Raw genomic sequence first — 16,694 nt, 5'->3', positions numbered from 1 at the left:
TTAAATGTCGAAAAAAAAGTTTTGAATTAAAAGTGAGGACAGGAATAACTTATCAATCAATAGTTAGTAGAATGAGAGAAGGCAGGTGATACTTTGATATCTGCACTAAGGTCTGCTGTTGTTGTTGTTGTTGTTGTTCACAGTTGGTAACAAGGTGGTAACACTATACAGTCAGGCACCTGTGATGTATTATCAACAAGATGAGATAATAGATGACATCACTGATTGGCTGTCATGATTGACAGATGAGAAACAATCAGGTTAGAGTGATCTCCCTTGTATCTCAAAAAATACACCTGAAATGTTGAAAGTAGCATAAAGTATGGTAAATAGCTCTTTGAAGAGATATCAGTATGTGTATTCTGGATTGTAAAGATAGAAAAGTATTTGTGCAGATTGTATGTGACAATTTCTGTGTGTAATTTGTCTGGAAATTGTTGATCTTTTTCTTCTGCCTGTGTTTCAAAATAGTAACTTTGCTGTGAGATTTATGGAAATAAGTGTGGGAAATAATGCGAAAATGAAAAAGTTATAATTCTCTGAACAAAACTGTTTATGATTGTAACAATATGCATGAATATAAAGAAAATTGCCAATGATCCAAAAAATTAACTGAAAAGCTATAAAAAGTATTCTTGTTAGAATTTGATTTATTTATGTGGAAATATGAGAAAAATGTGTTGTAGCAATTACTAAAGGACACTTCCAAGTTGAAATGATTAGCGTTTTTTTGGCTGAATCACCATTTTTATGATTTATTGGACAATGTGAAATGAGGGAGTCCTCATTCCCAATGCATGGACAAATGGTCAATTAGCTATAATATCTCCCTCACTGAAAAAGGTTACAGCGAAAAAAATATTTTACTATCTGAAGAACCAGAGTAATTTGGAAATTCCGGTTGAGCAAGCATTGAGTGGAGTTTATTAAGCCAGCATTGTAAAGAAAACATGCAAATGGGCAAGATTTTAAAGGGCCTGATGAGGAAAGAAAAAAGGGAAAAGATTTGAATGGGATGGCAGTGATAGTTTGGAGAGGGATCATTGCTAATGTGTTTTCATAGGAATGAAAATGTGAGAAGTGGATTAAAGAGGAGTTTAGCAAGAAAACATTAGAAAACGTGTTGACGCCTTTGATGATGTTTCCTTTGCTTGAAGATTGGATTTTGCCAGATTTAGCAGATTTTCTGTGCAAATATTGAATGTGGATTTAAGACTTTGGCTTTTTATTGCCTAAGATTAAGGCTTGCATTGTATTGCAATGTATTGTACTGTGACTGGTATAGTACTTGGATAAACACAATATTTGGATAAAGGGGTAAATTATAGAGAGGAATGTCAGTCAGTTATTACCCTGAAATAATGACAGGCATGGCTTGATTGCATTTATGTTAATTATATGAATTACATGAGAAATTAGATACGCTGGTGAGTTAATTGCAGGACTCAAACAATTTTAAAAATGGAATGAGGATATGGTTCAAGTTCTTATGATACTAGTTTACAGATCATTGCTTGCACTGAACATTTGATGAGAAACAATTTATATGTCAGGGAGAGAAGTAAAAAAAAGTGTTAGATTTGTTTACAAACATTGGATATTGAGCAGGATTCAGATTATGCCATGAAGTACCTGGGAAATATGTACCAGGATTCTTGGATTCATTGAACACAATATTCTTGAGAGGAATTTACTTGGGGAAAAATATTAGTAAGAAACTTTAATATTTTGTGATTGAATGTAATTGCGTTTGAAACATTGTGTATTGAATGTGATACGAACATGTTTGGTTGTGACTGCACTTGTGATGATCTGAAACGATCCAGTTATCATGGTGGGAGTGCTTTCTCGTTCAGTTCCGGAATATACTATCAAATAGGGTCTGACCAAGGAGGTATTGTTCTTAAATTTTCATTAATTAATTTTGCTTAATTTTGATACGTTTGCTTTTATAATTTAACTTCTGTTACAGATGACGGTGAAATTAAAAATATAGAAACCTAATTTAGCAATTGAGATGGGAATTAATTGATATAATAACAGTTTGGTATTTTAAGCTGGGTTAAGTAAAGGAGATCCACTTTTGCCTGTCTTTTTATAGATTATTTAACTATATTATCAGGGGCTGTAACTCCCATCAATAAAAGCCAGATTTTCCCATTATGATTCAACATAAAGAGTTCTCAGGTTGGATTTTAAGCTTTTGCAAAAATATGAAAATAAGGAACACTCAGCTCAGGTGTTAAAAAAAATAATTGATTTAATTTCTTAACAATATTTTTGATTTATTGTAATTAATATGTCTGTAGACGTAAAGTCAAATAGTAATATCCTAATGATCTATGTTAATTACATATGTAGATATTTACCTAACACTCTGGGTATATCATAATTACACGAGGGAGATGAAGTTTTGGTAATTACCTACTCACATGCTGTTTGATGATTAGAAATTAAGACATAAATGCAGCTGCAGATTCAATTAATAAGGAGGAAAACATGGTGCAAAAAAATGAAAAATAGTTGAAAAATCTGGTTTAGGAAATGTTATTCTGATGATGTAATCTTCAATCAATTAAAATCAGCAGCAATTACATGCCACATGACAATATAATTAGTAGGTATAATCGCTGAGATAACTGTACAGCGTCAGATAACGGTTCCCTGCATGTGGTCGTAGCATGTACAGAATTACTGCAAATATCGGTACCCAGCATGTGGTAGTAAGATATAGGGTATTTCTGCAAATATCATAATCTTTGTGGTCTTATCTATGCTCCTAATCTGTTAGGTAACCAGTCACAGCATCTGTGTACAATTAGCATAATATGGCTACTTGAATATGTAATACAAAATTCACTTTGATATATTGGCTATTACCTCCCTTTAATTTCTTTTTTCCCCAATAATTTCTTCTTTTTTTCCCAATAATTTCTTCTTCTTTTTTTTTTTAATTCTCACTTTTTGATGAAAATGGAGTGTATTTTCTATTCCAATGATTTGATTTGGAAGAGATCTTTAAATTTGATTTCATAATTTTTCAAAGAATTTTTAATTAAGACATTATGACTCTATTTGTTTTATGCAAATTATAAGTGTTGCATTAAAGTATTTCTTACTCTTAGATTGGAAATGACAAAATTTAAATCTTTTTAGCCCAGACAATTTATGCAAACATTGGTGATTATGCTTCGAAGCCTTAGTTTACAATTGTCAATGATCTGTCTTTAAATATATCAGTATTTTAATAGTTCTTATGATTATATTATTATATTTAATATCGTTGTATTATTATCAAATATTGGAGAGGTCTAAAATTCTAACACAATATTATATAAGTTTATTGGAAAGTTAAATAATAGTTAAAGTCTTGTGACAAATATGAAAAAAAAAACCCACAACAATAAGTTTTCAATAGCTCCTTAGTCAAGTTACAGACTTTATCAACCCTTTATCAAAACTTAAATTCACTTGAATTCTAAAATATATATTCTGTATTAATTATTATGCTTTTGTAGTACAGTATATTTGTATGTTGAATTGGTTTGAGTGTATATTTGTGTATTCTACCTAAAACTGGAGCAACTGTAGGCTTTCTTATAGTGATACACACTATAATATTGGTGCTTTTAAAAGCAGACACCAAAAACAATTTAGATCCATGTCACTAAGATAATGTTGGGCAGTCATTAAAGGTTGCCTGTTTTCTGGTGACATAGGAAAGTTCGTTAATGCTACAAACATTCAAAGAGGGTATATAAATATGTTAATTATGGTAAATAAAGAACCACTGACCTGATGGTCAACCAAATACAGACCAATAGACTCTCCAGGTCACTCTGTCCTTCAGTTATCAAGTTAATATGGAATCATTTGCATACATTTGGTTTTCTGGAAGATATCTGAAGTGTGGAATATGTTATAATAATTTTTGTTTGTTTATTGAATACTTTGATGCAATGTTGTAAGGTAAATATTTCTGTCATCTTTGGATTCATCTTGGTTATTAAGGGTGGGATTTAGGTATGGGGTTCCTAAGTGTAGGGATTTAGCTATATGGACATATTAGGGTATATTATTTATTGGACAAAAAAACTTGAAAAGATTTAGACATTCCACTTAAATGAAATTGATAAGGAGTCAATTCAAAGATCTAAATCTTCATATTAAATTGAAAGCACAGAATTGGTTAATTAATAAGAAGTCTTTGATGGATGTAATGCCGCAAGTTGTGGATTATATTATGACATTGTGGTCTTCAGTGACTGTCATGTTGGATGTCAAAAGTACTAAATCATTACATTCAGTAGATTTTTTTGTGTCACCTGCTGCAAAGTATTTTAAGGGATATCACTTCTCTGTCGTCTGTCTGTTCGTCAGTCACAAAACTGATGCAGTTTCATCTAAACACTACAGGAATGATCAGTACCAAGTCTAGTTGTGCATATTGTCAGCATTTTCCAGTTTAATGTTTTTTGTCAGGAGTAAATGCCTTTCAATGATTTTAATTTTTTTAAAGTTTTTCTGGTCTACTTCTCTTATACACCAATGCAATGAAGCTTTACAGGATGAGCGTATTACATAGGTTTTCTGGTTGAACAATTTTTGGCCAAGTTATGGCTCTTGAATAAAAAAAATGGATTTTGGCCTGTTGATGATTTTTTGTGTCTCCTGCTTAAAAGTAGCTGCAACATGCTACAAAGTAGCCACATCATATAGGGAACTGCAAGATATAGGGATTGAACTGCCTAATCACCCATCAATACAATTACTTAATTAGCTATTATCAAGCGACACATGTGATCACTGATCGCTCTTGTTAGGAGAAAAAGGAAAGAAGCTAATGTATAATGTTTCACATTTATACAAAAAATCCACATTGTTTTCCTCCTTGAATCAAAAGAAAAAATAAAACATAGGTATGCTTTGGGTGTTTCCAGGACATGGAATACACCTTGATTGTAAGTGGCAATTATCGTGAGGTGAAAATAATGATTATGTCATTTTTATTCCTCACACAGTGTTTCTAGTATCATTTCATCAGTCGGGAAAATATATTTTTTATATATTTACCCGTTTTCTACTTAAAAGATGCTTGTTTTTACTTGATTTGGACAGTTTCCAGAAGTTTTGGGTACAATGTGTGGATTTGTATAGTTGATGAGGTTGATATGAATGTTGGTATAAACTGTCAAATGGGTGAGAAATTCGGAAAGAAAATCAGGAAAATTAGGGAGGAAAAAATGGTTTAGTTACAATAAAAAGTATGTTTGTTTTTTTTGTTGTTTTTTTTTTAAAAATAAGTAAATGGTGCAAACCATGATAGAGTTAGCAGATACCGTTATCGTCTGCTGTTTTGAAACGATCGTCATAATTTGTCGTCTGCTTCGTTTCAAGGTCAAATATGAAATATGTTGTAATTTAAGGCTCATTTGTCTGGATGTGATAATTTTCAAACTGCATTGTTATGAAGCATTGAATTTTATTCACTTTAGACAGCGATGAATCATGATGATTCTATATGCACATACTAGGTTCCGATTGTGTTGTGTCGGAAATATAAACGTATATCTATAACATTATAATGAGTTGTAATATTGTCAATTGCAAATAGGAATGGAAAAAAACAACAACATAATATTATTGAATTTATTATTGAATTTATTTTACAATTCATAAGTTTTTTATTCAAGGACAATTGTATATTGCATGAAAATTAGCATGAAGGCATGGCGATAAGTGTAAAAGCATGAATATAAGCGTCAAGTATAAATTGTCCCAAATATAAGTTATAATTTTCTCTGTTTTGGCAGCAGAAATAGTTGCAGAGTTGATTAAATTGACAGAACAATATTCCAGATCAACAGACATTTCAGGCGTAAATATCACAGGGGACATGATGTTTCTTTGATCTCAATGGTCAATATTTATTCTCCCCTTTTTATGGCAGATATTTAGGAGATATTTATGGAAATTGGTTTAGATTAACTGTCTAGTAGTTCATGATTCATAGATGAGTGGTGGACATTGTCCAATCTTTTTTGTCATTTCTGAAAAAAAATTTGTTATTTGGACAAACAAATTTTTTTGATTTTGTTTTATACTTTTTAGATCATCTGTCGGCTCTTAAAGCGTGACTCTAGTAGGCTGCCACCCTAGTGTTACTTTGAGCCTATTCTTGTCCTGCAGTAGGATAACATAGGACAACATACATTTAATCATATATGTGCAAAAAGGTTGTGACATGCATGCGGATGATATATTTTTACATCCCTAGTTGACAAGTAATTGTTGGGGTTATATCCCTGTATTTCAGCCACTATTAAGCAGCTTCTGTAGAAACAGAAACATTCACATTAAATTTTCGAAAATTCAGAGTATAAACCTGTCAGTGAAATATTATCTTTAAATGATTTTTGATATTGTATAAAAGCAAGGAAAAACAAGGAAAACCAGACTCGTTTAACTTGATTGTTGGTATTCAGTAAGTAAATGTCAGATTTTTATGTGTAGAAATATGATTTCCCATGTGGTATTTAACATCCATCAGAACTAAAAGTATGAGCATCATGTCAGAGTGGAATAGTATATCTAATAACAAACATTGTTTCCATTTATTTAATATATAAATCCTCACTAAAATGTCCAGTTGGCCCTTTGGGATCTATTGTAGATATATTCCTAGAAAATAATTGATGGAAAATTTAAATTTTATATCCACGTTTCAGAATTTGTTTTTTTTTGTTTTGGGGAGGGGAGGGGGGATGTACTTTATAAATGGATTGTGCAGCATTGTTGTTTGATTTGGCTGTTCCTTTGTTGGCCTGCAGATGGATGAAGTGTTCAGTAATTTTTAACATTGTTTCTGCTATGTGGTTTGTGTTTTCTGTGTCTGCTTGGAGGTTTGTGTTTGAGTTTCTTTGAGATAATGAGACTGTGCTAGGAATATGTGGTTTCAGGTGGAATACTAGAACATGACCCTGTTGGTGGTCACATGTATTTTATACTTTAACTAGGTACTTGCACCATTGACCTGTTTACACTCCCTTGGATTCCAATGAGAATAAAAAATTATAAGAAAGATGGGTCTAATGAGATCATGCCTGAAAACTTAATGTAGTTCAATGTAATATGCCTACAAGATTTAATTTAAAACATATTTAGAACTGTAGGTAATTTAATGGTTTTTAGTTATTTTATAAAATAACAATGTATGTTTTTCAGGAAAAGGGAAGAAAAATACCTTAACTTAATTGTCATGCACAAAAGACTATTTAAATCATAATATTTTTTTAATTTCATTTTTTTCCATCAGAATACCATTGGGTGTTATAAATAGCTTTATTTAGTTATTGATGTGTTATCTTCTGGGTTGTTTTTTGTGGATCGAGGCAGAAAATATATCCTAATGTAATTAAAATGTGAAAATTTCATGACATATTTTGAATTTTATAGTTTTATTGTAATTTGTAGTATGTAATTCTACATGGCATCCGTTTCTATAATTTTCAAATAAATTTCCAGTGTTTTTAGTACTAAATTCATTTCCAATGCTTGCAATTACTTTTTTTCCTAATAAAGGAAATACATGTATATACATTGTAGAAAAATTTTAAGAATGGTAATGCCTCATTGTGAATTACAAAATTATTTTTATTGAGTTTCTTTGTTTGTTTAAAATGGGTGATATTTTGTTAGGAGCAAGAAAAAAATGTTTAAGGGTACAAGCAGACATTGATATAAATGTATAAATTTCTTATATGAAAAGAAGTTTGATAGTTTATCAGTTTCATTTACAATTTGCTGTTTTTAAAATATTACAAGAAGTTATAATGTAAATTGAAGAAAATAAGTCAATTATGCAATTAGTTAGCAGTTAGTTTTGATTATGCATTATTTTAACATTTTAAATATTGTAAACTTTGCATTTTAAATTTATTAAGATAATTGATTTGTGCATAGAAAATTGATACAACTTATAAAATAAGATCAGCCATGTTTTCAAAATTTAAGGGAGGGCTGTGTCTTGTTGAATTTGACACTTTTGTGAAAAGTTTGTAAAATGTCTTGTCCTTTTTCCAGGTACTATGCCATTGCCCCCGCCCAGCGCTCCACCACCACCCCCTCCACCAATAGAGGACATTCCACAGCGCGGTCAGACCACGCCTCAACACCAGTTGTGTAAACACCATCAGTTACAGCAGCAAAGATCGTTGCAGTTTGGACCACAAGTAAGGGGAAATTACTCCGATGTGGAGAATGCTCGTAGAGGACTTCCGATAGATAATCACGAACACCTTCGGAGATTACATTCAGATTCGGATTGTATGTGCGCGCACACGCGCGGGACTAATCATTATTCAGATGGTGACGCATGTGATTATGAGCCACATTATCTAGTTCAAACTCCAAATGGAAGTATTTTTATTCCACAGTCACAAGGTGAGTTACTTCCTTTTGTATCATCTGCATATTCATAACATCAAAATAAACGACCCAACATCGTAACTCTTGACCTGCAATAGATTACTTCTGCTTTGAATTTGGAACAGCCTGTTTGAAGGATTTTAAGAAAAAAATATTATTGACCTAACTGGTCAGGCTGCTTCTAAGTACAGACTTGCTTGGCTCTATGTTGGTTGCAAATACCAATGCTTATCACTTTTGTTCCATCAGGTTAAGTGCTAAAGTGAATTAGTTGTATTTAAATTAAAATGCAAGATTTCTGAAATTTCATTTAATTCTTCACTTAAATTCATAGATAGTCTCAGTCATTCTGTAAACTAGCTGGATAGCTTACTCACATGAAAGAATTCAAAGTCCCTGTTGCGACTCGAACCCATAGTTGTGAGAAGCAAGTGGTTTAAAGTCAAGGATCTTAACCACTAGGCCACGGTCGCCCCTGGAATATGGGCATCAATCAATTATATCTGTGGTCGATCAAAATATTCTATTATTTGTACAATATATTACTTGCTTTTGAAGTTTCTTTTATACAATAAACCCATATTTTGATCTATTAGTGCGATGAAATGATTCCAGAATAAGCATGCTTGATAACATAATGTAAATGCGAACGTTCAGTTCAATATAATGTAGGAAATTTGAAAATTAAAAATGCATTTTAGAACAATGTTACGTGAAAAAAAGGTATTTAGATCGTAAGAATGCACTAGCAGTAAACAATTACCAGATATCTAGAGTAAAGTGCCATTTAAATTACCAACAAATGATCTGTAGGTTTACTGCGTGCAACCGGATATAACTATATCACCATTGATTCAAAAAATTTCCGATTCAGAATTTTATTGAAATATTCAATAATTTTTCTTCTTGGAAAAAAAAGTCAATTAAATTTCATTGGAAAAAAATCATTAGTTCTGTTCATCTCATTGTTTTGAGAGAACTAAATGTTTTTTTCAAGAGCGTCAATATAGTATAATACGACTTCAAATCATGCGGTTATGACATTGGTGGAATATAATGGCTGTCACTTTCCAGTCCATGTAATATTCATTCGTCACAGTAGTCATCGTCGTCACAATAATCGGAACGCAAGCATTTTCATTTGTTATTATTACATGCTGAAAGTGTTAATGTTAACAGTTTCAACAAAGCAAAACTTTGCTCATGTTCAGTCAATTGAGTCAATAAAAAATATGCCCAGTTAGAGAGAATAAAAAAAATTGAAAATTACACGCTTCTTATACTATAATGTATAATGATGGTTGAATTGATTCTGTATAGTGTATGAAAGAAAGTAATGTAAATAAAAGAAATTTTGGAGAGCTATATTATAATTACCCAGGCATCTACACCAGCGTCACGCTTAAATTTATGTCCAAAACAACTGCTGAAGGAAACAGGCTGAAACTTCACACACTGATTTGAAAGCGTAATAGGAGGTCACTGTTTAGGGCCCACATCGCAGGTCAGCCCTCAATTTTGGCCTGCACTGTTCGATATTCTTAATCTTTGTCCAGATTGAAAGATTAACAAGTCAGTTTAACCTGTTTAGTATGATACAGCTTCTTATAAACTTTCGCTGTCTGGAGAAATCGAAACAAGGTCTATTTGATTAAGTTGAAACATTTTTATTCTGACTATGTTTTTTCCACTCTAGCATTAGGCAAATTTTTCTAGTCTTTATAAAGAAAATCATCACTTTCCAGGAAGTCTTTAATTTTCTCAGCAGCAAATTTGGCTAAAAGGCAAAAATGAAATTAAATACTGACACTTGATTTTTTTCCGTAAAGTCTGATTTAGTTTCATGGGATCAAAAATTAATTTGAGTAATTTAAATGCTTAAGTGAAAGTTATTCACCGGCTAATCTGATCATATTACCAGCAGATTTCACGATCGCTCGGAAATGATTCTCAATGACGAGACTCGCATTGCCTCCGCTGCCTTTGTTTTTACGCCTCTAGATTTCAAATTAGCTAAAACGTCTTTTAAAAATAGTGACGAAAATGAAAATTCATGGCAATCATGGAATCACTTTGTAGCAATTTCATTAAAATTCTCCGATATTTAGATGACGTAACGAGAGTTGAGGACTGTTGACAGATTTAAGATTAACCGATTTTAATGTTGAAGATGGTTACATGGTGAAATTGTTAACATTTAACTGGAAGGTCCAAAATAAACATTTTATTTTGATTTTGGTATTTAAAAAAGAAGTTCGGCTTTCTTAACAACGTATTTTTGCTCAGAGCACTTTATATATAGATGTGCAAAGCTTCCTGTGGCAGAGTGGTGAAGTTTGCTGATTTTGAAGCAATTGCCAGTATATGTTGTTGGTTTGAATTCCACCAGGGAATTTCCTTGTGTGGAAAGTTATCAAGTTTACTTACATAAAGTCAATGGACCGTACAAAAGGAATTTACCAAAATCTCAATCTGAACTGTGGTCTGCGCTGTTTACATTAGTAGATTCAGTTGCCTGCAGCTTAATGCCCAAGACCTGTAACTCTTTATCATGAACTCATAGTGAATTATTTCCCTTTGTGGGAGCATTGCTCTAGTTATGATGTGCTGTTCACTCACAGCTATCATTTGACCTACTATTGTCCTAAATTTCCCTGCATTGTAAGAAAAATTTTGTTTTTATAAAAAAAAATAATAATGTCGGAGAAAAATAAATGGGATAAAAGTCAATTTTATGTGATTTCTCCCTGAACAAATTTTAAAGTTTTGCAAGATCTATGATGTAATTTGATACCGGAATGTAATGTGAAAGTTTGTTATACTGTTTCCAGAAGCAATTTGTTGAGATAACATCGTAATCATATAAGAGAGACAGTGGCGGCCATGATCACTATGATTTGACAATGATGGATTACATTGAAATACAGTTAAAATTGTTGTAGCTGGTCCAGAACTGTGGAACCAATGATGTTCCAGTAGTTAACAGGAAATTAATCCAATCAATCACTGTCACACCAGGGGGCGCTGCTGTGAGTAGCTCTGATCATGGTCATTGGGAAGCTTGGAAAGCTCTTATGACCGTCTGCCACTGCTGGATTAATAATATTGAACATGTTGCATTATGGGTAGGGAAAAAAGATGTCATTTTAATGTTTAAATCAACTCAACTGGATTTGTTCATTATTATTATAATATTGGGAAATAATTGATTTGAAGTTTTATTGATCATTTTGCCATTAAGGAAAACATGAACAATGGACTGATGAAAGTTTAATTTTGCTTTTCAAATATAATGTAAAAGGAAGGAATAGGCCACAGCTTCAGTGCAATATAAAAATCTTTATTTTTTGAAATTTATCAAAGTTGATGAAGCATAGCCTGTATTCAAAGAAATATATTTAAGAATAATGGGGTGGGTTTTTTTTTGGACTGAGAATTTCTATGAAATGTCATTTTCTCCTGTTATTTATTATAAGAAATCTTTTTAAGTAAATTGTGAATTTATTGCTAAAGAAACCCGATTATATAAATGGCAATTTTTTTTTGTTGAAATCAAAAGAAAACAAATGGGAGCAAATCAATTTAGTCAGTAGATGGCACCGTTTAATTTATTGCTTTCACCCAACTTGACTGCAATAATGCCAGTCTTTATTTGATATAAAAGAATTTTGCGTTATCAATAATTACGACCTGTCTCGTTACTTTTGGAATTAATTTTTTTAGCGATAAGACCTAATGGCTTTCTGTTGTTTGCACAAAGGACTTGCGTTTTTTAATGTTACATATTCAAAACAGATTTGTTTGAAATGGTCATGCCACTGAGGAGTGACTAGGAAAACAATAATGGATTACTAATGGACGACATGGGACTTTAAATGTCTTTTAAATGGCTTTAGATTCGATGTAGATAACTGAAAATTACGTTTTGGTAGTTCCCGTATTAATATTTGAAATTTTCATTAAAGTAGTCCCTTTGAAATAAGAGCGTTAAGTGAGTGGTACAGGATGATGAATGAGGAAAATTCTCTGATCTGAAAAGTTGACAAAAATAAGGCTCTAAGGGAAGTAACTCTTTATGGACTAATGAGAAAAACAATTCATTATTACTCCCCTTAATTCTTCTTTTTTTGCTCTTTCTGAATCATCGATAAGGATGCGTATTGATATCTAAGCAATTAATTTGATTAAATTTCTTTTGAATTTGTGAAATAGATCTGTTCTTCTAAAGGTTAGTTGTTTTTTTGTCCAATTTGATATACAGTTTCTGTTAAGGGTTTTTGGTGTGTGAAAAAAAAAATGTAGATAAGTGTGTAACGTAATAGTAATGTCAAACAAAAGTAAAAGAAACAATTTGAAAAAGGAAATTGACATTAAAGTATCTCATTATTTGATTTCTTATCGAACTATTTTCCGTTTTTGTTTCATGTTTCGAGTATCAAACATTTCTGGCTCATTACTCCTATTAACAGATAAGAAATAATATCATCTACTGTTGTTTGAACTAAATGAGCATCTTATAAACATCGCTATAAATGGAAAATAGATATGTCACAGAATGATCTTGATACTAACAAGTTTTATCGCTTAACTTGCATTCATTTTGAAAATTATCTTTTTTGAAAGAGATTTCAGTACCTTATATGGTATAACTTTGCTTCAAATTAATAAGTAAAAGCATTTCATGTGAGAAAGCTTTTCAGCTAGCGAATGGAACATCGGTAATTCTACTCAGGAGCCTCTTTGTGCCTGAAAAAATGCATAGTGGGGCATGTGAGGTCTTCCTCCACCAGTTAAGCTGTTAAGTTGCTGTAAATAATGGTTGAATAGCCGAGTGTAGTTGCTGTAAATAATGGTTGAATAGCCGAGTGGTTATCATGTCAGACTAGTAATCTAAGGATCTCTAGCCGTTGTGGTTAAAACTCTGTCAGCGTCAAGCCATGGTAGCCGTTGTGGTTAAAACTCTGTCAGCGTCAAGCCATGGTTTCCTTTAGCAAGAAACTTTACACCCACTGTTAAGTACTGATTAGTTCTATGAACATATTTGAGAGTGTATTTATAAGCTTGTAGTTTCCTACGCAATCAAAATCAAATTAATTTCTGTATTAACTGACTTGCTATAAAAAGTAAGGGAAGCAACTCTTTCAAGAATAATCTAGTTGTTATACAGTGTTGTCTCCTACTTAAAATTGTGATATAAGGGAAGTAACTTTTTGGAGAAAAGGTTTAAATTTCTGTTAGAGTAGTCTCTCTTTGACTTGGAATTAAAGCAACATATAGCAATGTTAAAGGAGATGCTATTTAGAGTAAAAGTTTGTATAACCGAAAACATTGAAACTTTAACTTGTCTTGTTGCTTTTAATGATTATAAATTTTTTTCTTTTTCAGTACTCGGTCCAGATGGGCAGCCAAGGTTTCCCCGTACGGTACCTCGATCAGGTTCAATACCCTTGATGAGAAACAATGATCCACAGAGTCCGAATGGGGGCGTGGTACGGCCCCTAGAACCGGCAACAATGCCAAGACAGTTCGCTGCGCCCCCTGACCAACAGCCACAAAATATTGTTTTTAATGACAGGTAAGAAATGTATACAGATGTTTATTTATAGAACAGTTTGCATGATATCATTTAAATTCGGCACTTTGTATTACACAATCATATCATCACTGAGATACTGGCTTGGTTTACAAATTATTGCTGTTATGTGCACATGAATTAGGTTTAAACTGTTCGCTCAATTTAAATAATTAATTGCACTATTCTTGTTAAGCATGTAAAAATTATCTTGCGTAAATTATCAAGCACAATTTGATTATAATTTTGCTTTAACAAGTGAAATCATTTCCTAAATACTGTCAAGTTTTCTTTTTCCTTATCTTTTACCTGAATGTTTATTGCTTACTCCAGTCAGGTAATAATAAGTTTTTAATTTGATTTTGACTAATTTAGTGAACTTAAATGCACAGTCATAAACTCAAAAACATTTTTTATCACTCCCTGAATAAATTTATATTCCTGTCATATTTCACAATAAATTTAGGCCAGATAAGAGTTACAATTGCAGCAATTGTTTAAAAGTACTGGTTTGGCTAATGAGCCTGCCCAGCCAAATTATGCTTGTAAGGGAGAAAACTCTTGCCTGCTTGTTTTGATCACAATCAAGATTGTCTCCCTTCACTCACAACAAAAATGCACACTTGATTGTCTCCCATTACTTGTTCCATTGAGAAGTACTGTATTGAAAAAAAGAAATCTGTTAGTGCATATATCATGTATGAATATCTACATATGCATGACATAATTACAGCAGTTTTGTTGTTTGTTTTGTTCAGTCTTATAATGGATGACATAATTACAGCCAAATGATAAAAACTGACTCTTATTTCAGAAAAAGTAATTGAAAATAATATCAAGTTTTGCCCATAGGGGTCTAACCATAGAAGTTGTCAATAGAACAGCAGATACTGTATACAAGTCTGACTGAAAAATACTCCCTGGTTACGAAAATCAATGCCGAGTTTTTCTGATATATTTGTGTTGTTGTTGTTGTTGTTGTCAATTGGATGGGGTTGTAGAATAGAAGGAAAGATTGAGTAGATTTTCAGAAAATTGTGACAAGGTTTTATTCTTCCGGCCATGTTAAGAAGATTCTGTTACCAACCATTATTATATTGCGGCCAATTCATTCAAATTAGCGCGTAGTTCTTTTGACAGTTCTCATTTCTGATGCTCGCACAAGATATGCATGAACAGCTTCATGTCTCTCATTGACAGCTGTTAATTAAAATAATTTGTACCTATTTGGACGATCTTGTACAAAGAACTTTGTACGAGTTTTGGGTTATTGTGTGAAAGAATAGATGACTTTGTCACGGCATAGTCCATTAGCAAACAAAATCTCGAGATGATGTTTAACTTAAAATAAGATGTACTGACCTAGGTTAATTTTTTTTTTATAAAAGTCGCAACTTTGAAGAATACAGTAATGACTGGTTATTTTATAATGATGTGTTTCTCTACATTTTAAAAGAAAAAAATGTTACATTTTGCAATATCGATGATAAGATAAATATGACTTTTAGTTTCCTGTCGTGCCTTTTGCCCTTTAACTGCTGAATTTCTTAATGGACTTGTCCAGCTTCCATTTTGGGACAGTCTATTATTAATATTGGGGATATCAAGAGGAAAATTTTAAGTTTGTTACCGGCTGTTAGCCAGCAGTTTTGAGCCTGCTGAGACTGCCTAGATGTGCAGGCTAGCCTTTCTCTATTCTGATGATAAAAGGCTAATCACTTTCAGTTCCAGCTGTTTAATGAATATGATCTTCTTAAACATAAGAAGAATAGAAATTAAAACCCTGTTGAGACAAAATAGAAAGTTTTGTACAGTAAATGTTAGATATGGTATATCTTGATAAAAATTTTTAACCTCTTGTATAATTGCCATACACTGTACTATAGACAATTATTAGTTCAAGTAGTGCTTAGTAAATTAGTGTTTATGTAAATTCATACTCATTTGAAGTTGTTTTTTGGTTGTTTTTTTGTGTGTTAAAATATACATGTATATGTTAACCTTTAACCTGCTGAATTTGTGTAATAGACTGACCCTTCTTTGACTTTGGAACAGTTCATTCCTATTTTAATGGATTTCAATATCAAAATACAAAAGTTAAGCACAGTCAGACGGCACAGATATGCAGACTGGCCTGGCTCTATACTGGCAGCAAAGGCTGATCACTCAACATTCCAGCAGTTTAATGGTTAATGCTAATATATATAGAGATTTTATATAATGCATGCTTGATTTAGAGGTGATTTAGCTTGTTAAACTTTGGAAATAATAAGTTGCATATACATGTATAATTAGCAACTTTGTTTTGATAGTCAAATTGTTATGAAAGTTGTGTTTTGTGCTGGTCCACACCCTGCTGAATCTTTGTAATGGATTGCCATTGCTTATTATTTGAGCAGTTAATCAGTTATTTAAGAAAATGTAGTATCAAAGTACTGAAGTATAGATACGGAAGTATCTGTACTGGTGCTATAGGCTAAGTTATTATTGCATCTGATTCATACACTTGGTATTGTGAACCTTAAGGTCTACACGCACTTGTTAAGCTGTGAAGACGCCAAATTATATCATCCAATGGATCTCAAAGATGCCAACTTATAAGAATTACAAAATACATTGTAATTCCATGTTATGAATGAACCACTTTCTGAAGAATTGTAATCTAAAGTAGTGAATAGCAGCTTCTGCCTTTTAA

The 16,694-nt window shown here is 32.1% G+C and overlaps 1 protein-coding gene across 1 annotated transcript in view; it reads left to right on the top strand.

The window, feature by feature from the left end:
* The window catches only part of LOC132752859 (teneurin-m-like), a 112,304-nt gene that overhangs the window by 47,796 nt on the left and 47,814 nt on the right, over positions 1 to 16,694 (top strand). The window contains 2 exon segments of the mRNA XM_060743249.1: positions 8,083 to 8,442; positions 13,813 to 14,002. Coding sequence (XP_060599232.1) covers positions 8,083 to 8,442; positions 13,813 to 14,002 — 550 coding nt within the window.

The sequence above is a fragment of the Ruditapes philippinarum genome, unplaced genomic scaffold (genome assembly GCF_026571515.1).
Source record: "Ruditapes philippinarum isolate M1 unplaced genomic scaffold, ASM2657151v2 ctg52_1_1_1_1, whole genome shotgun sequence".
NCBI lineage: Eukaryota > Metazoa > Mollusca > Bivalvia > Venerida > Veneridae > Ruditapes > Ruditapes philippinarum.
Note: the sequence above shows the minus strand (reverse complement) of the source record. Positions and strands in the feature narration are given on the sequence as shown.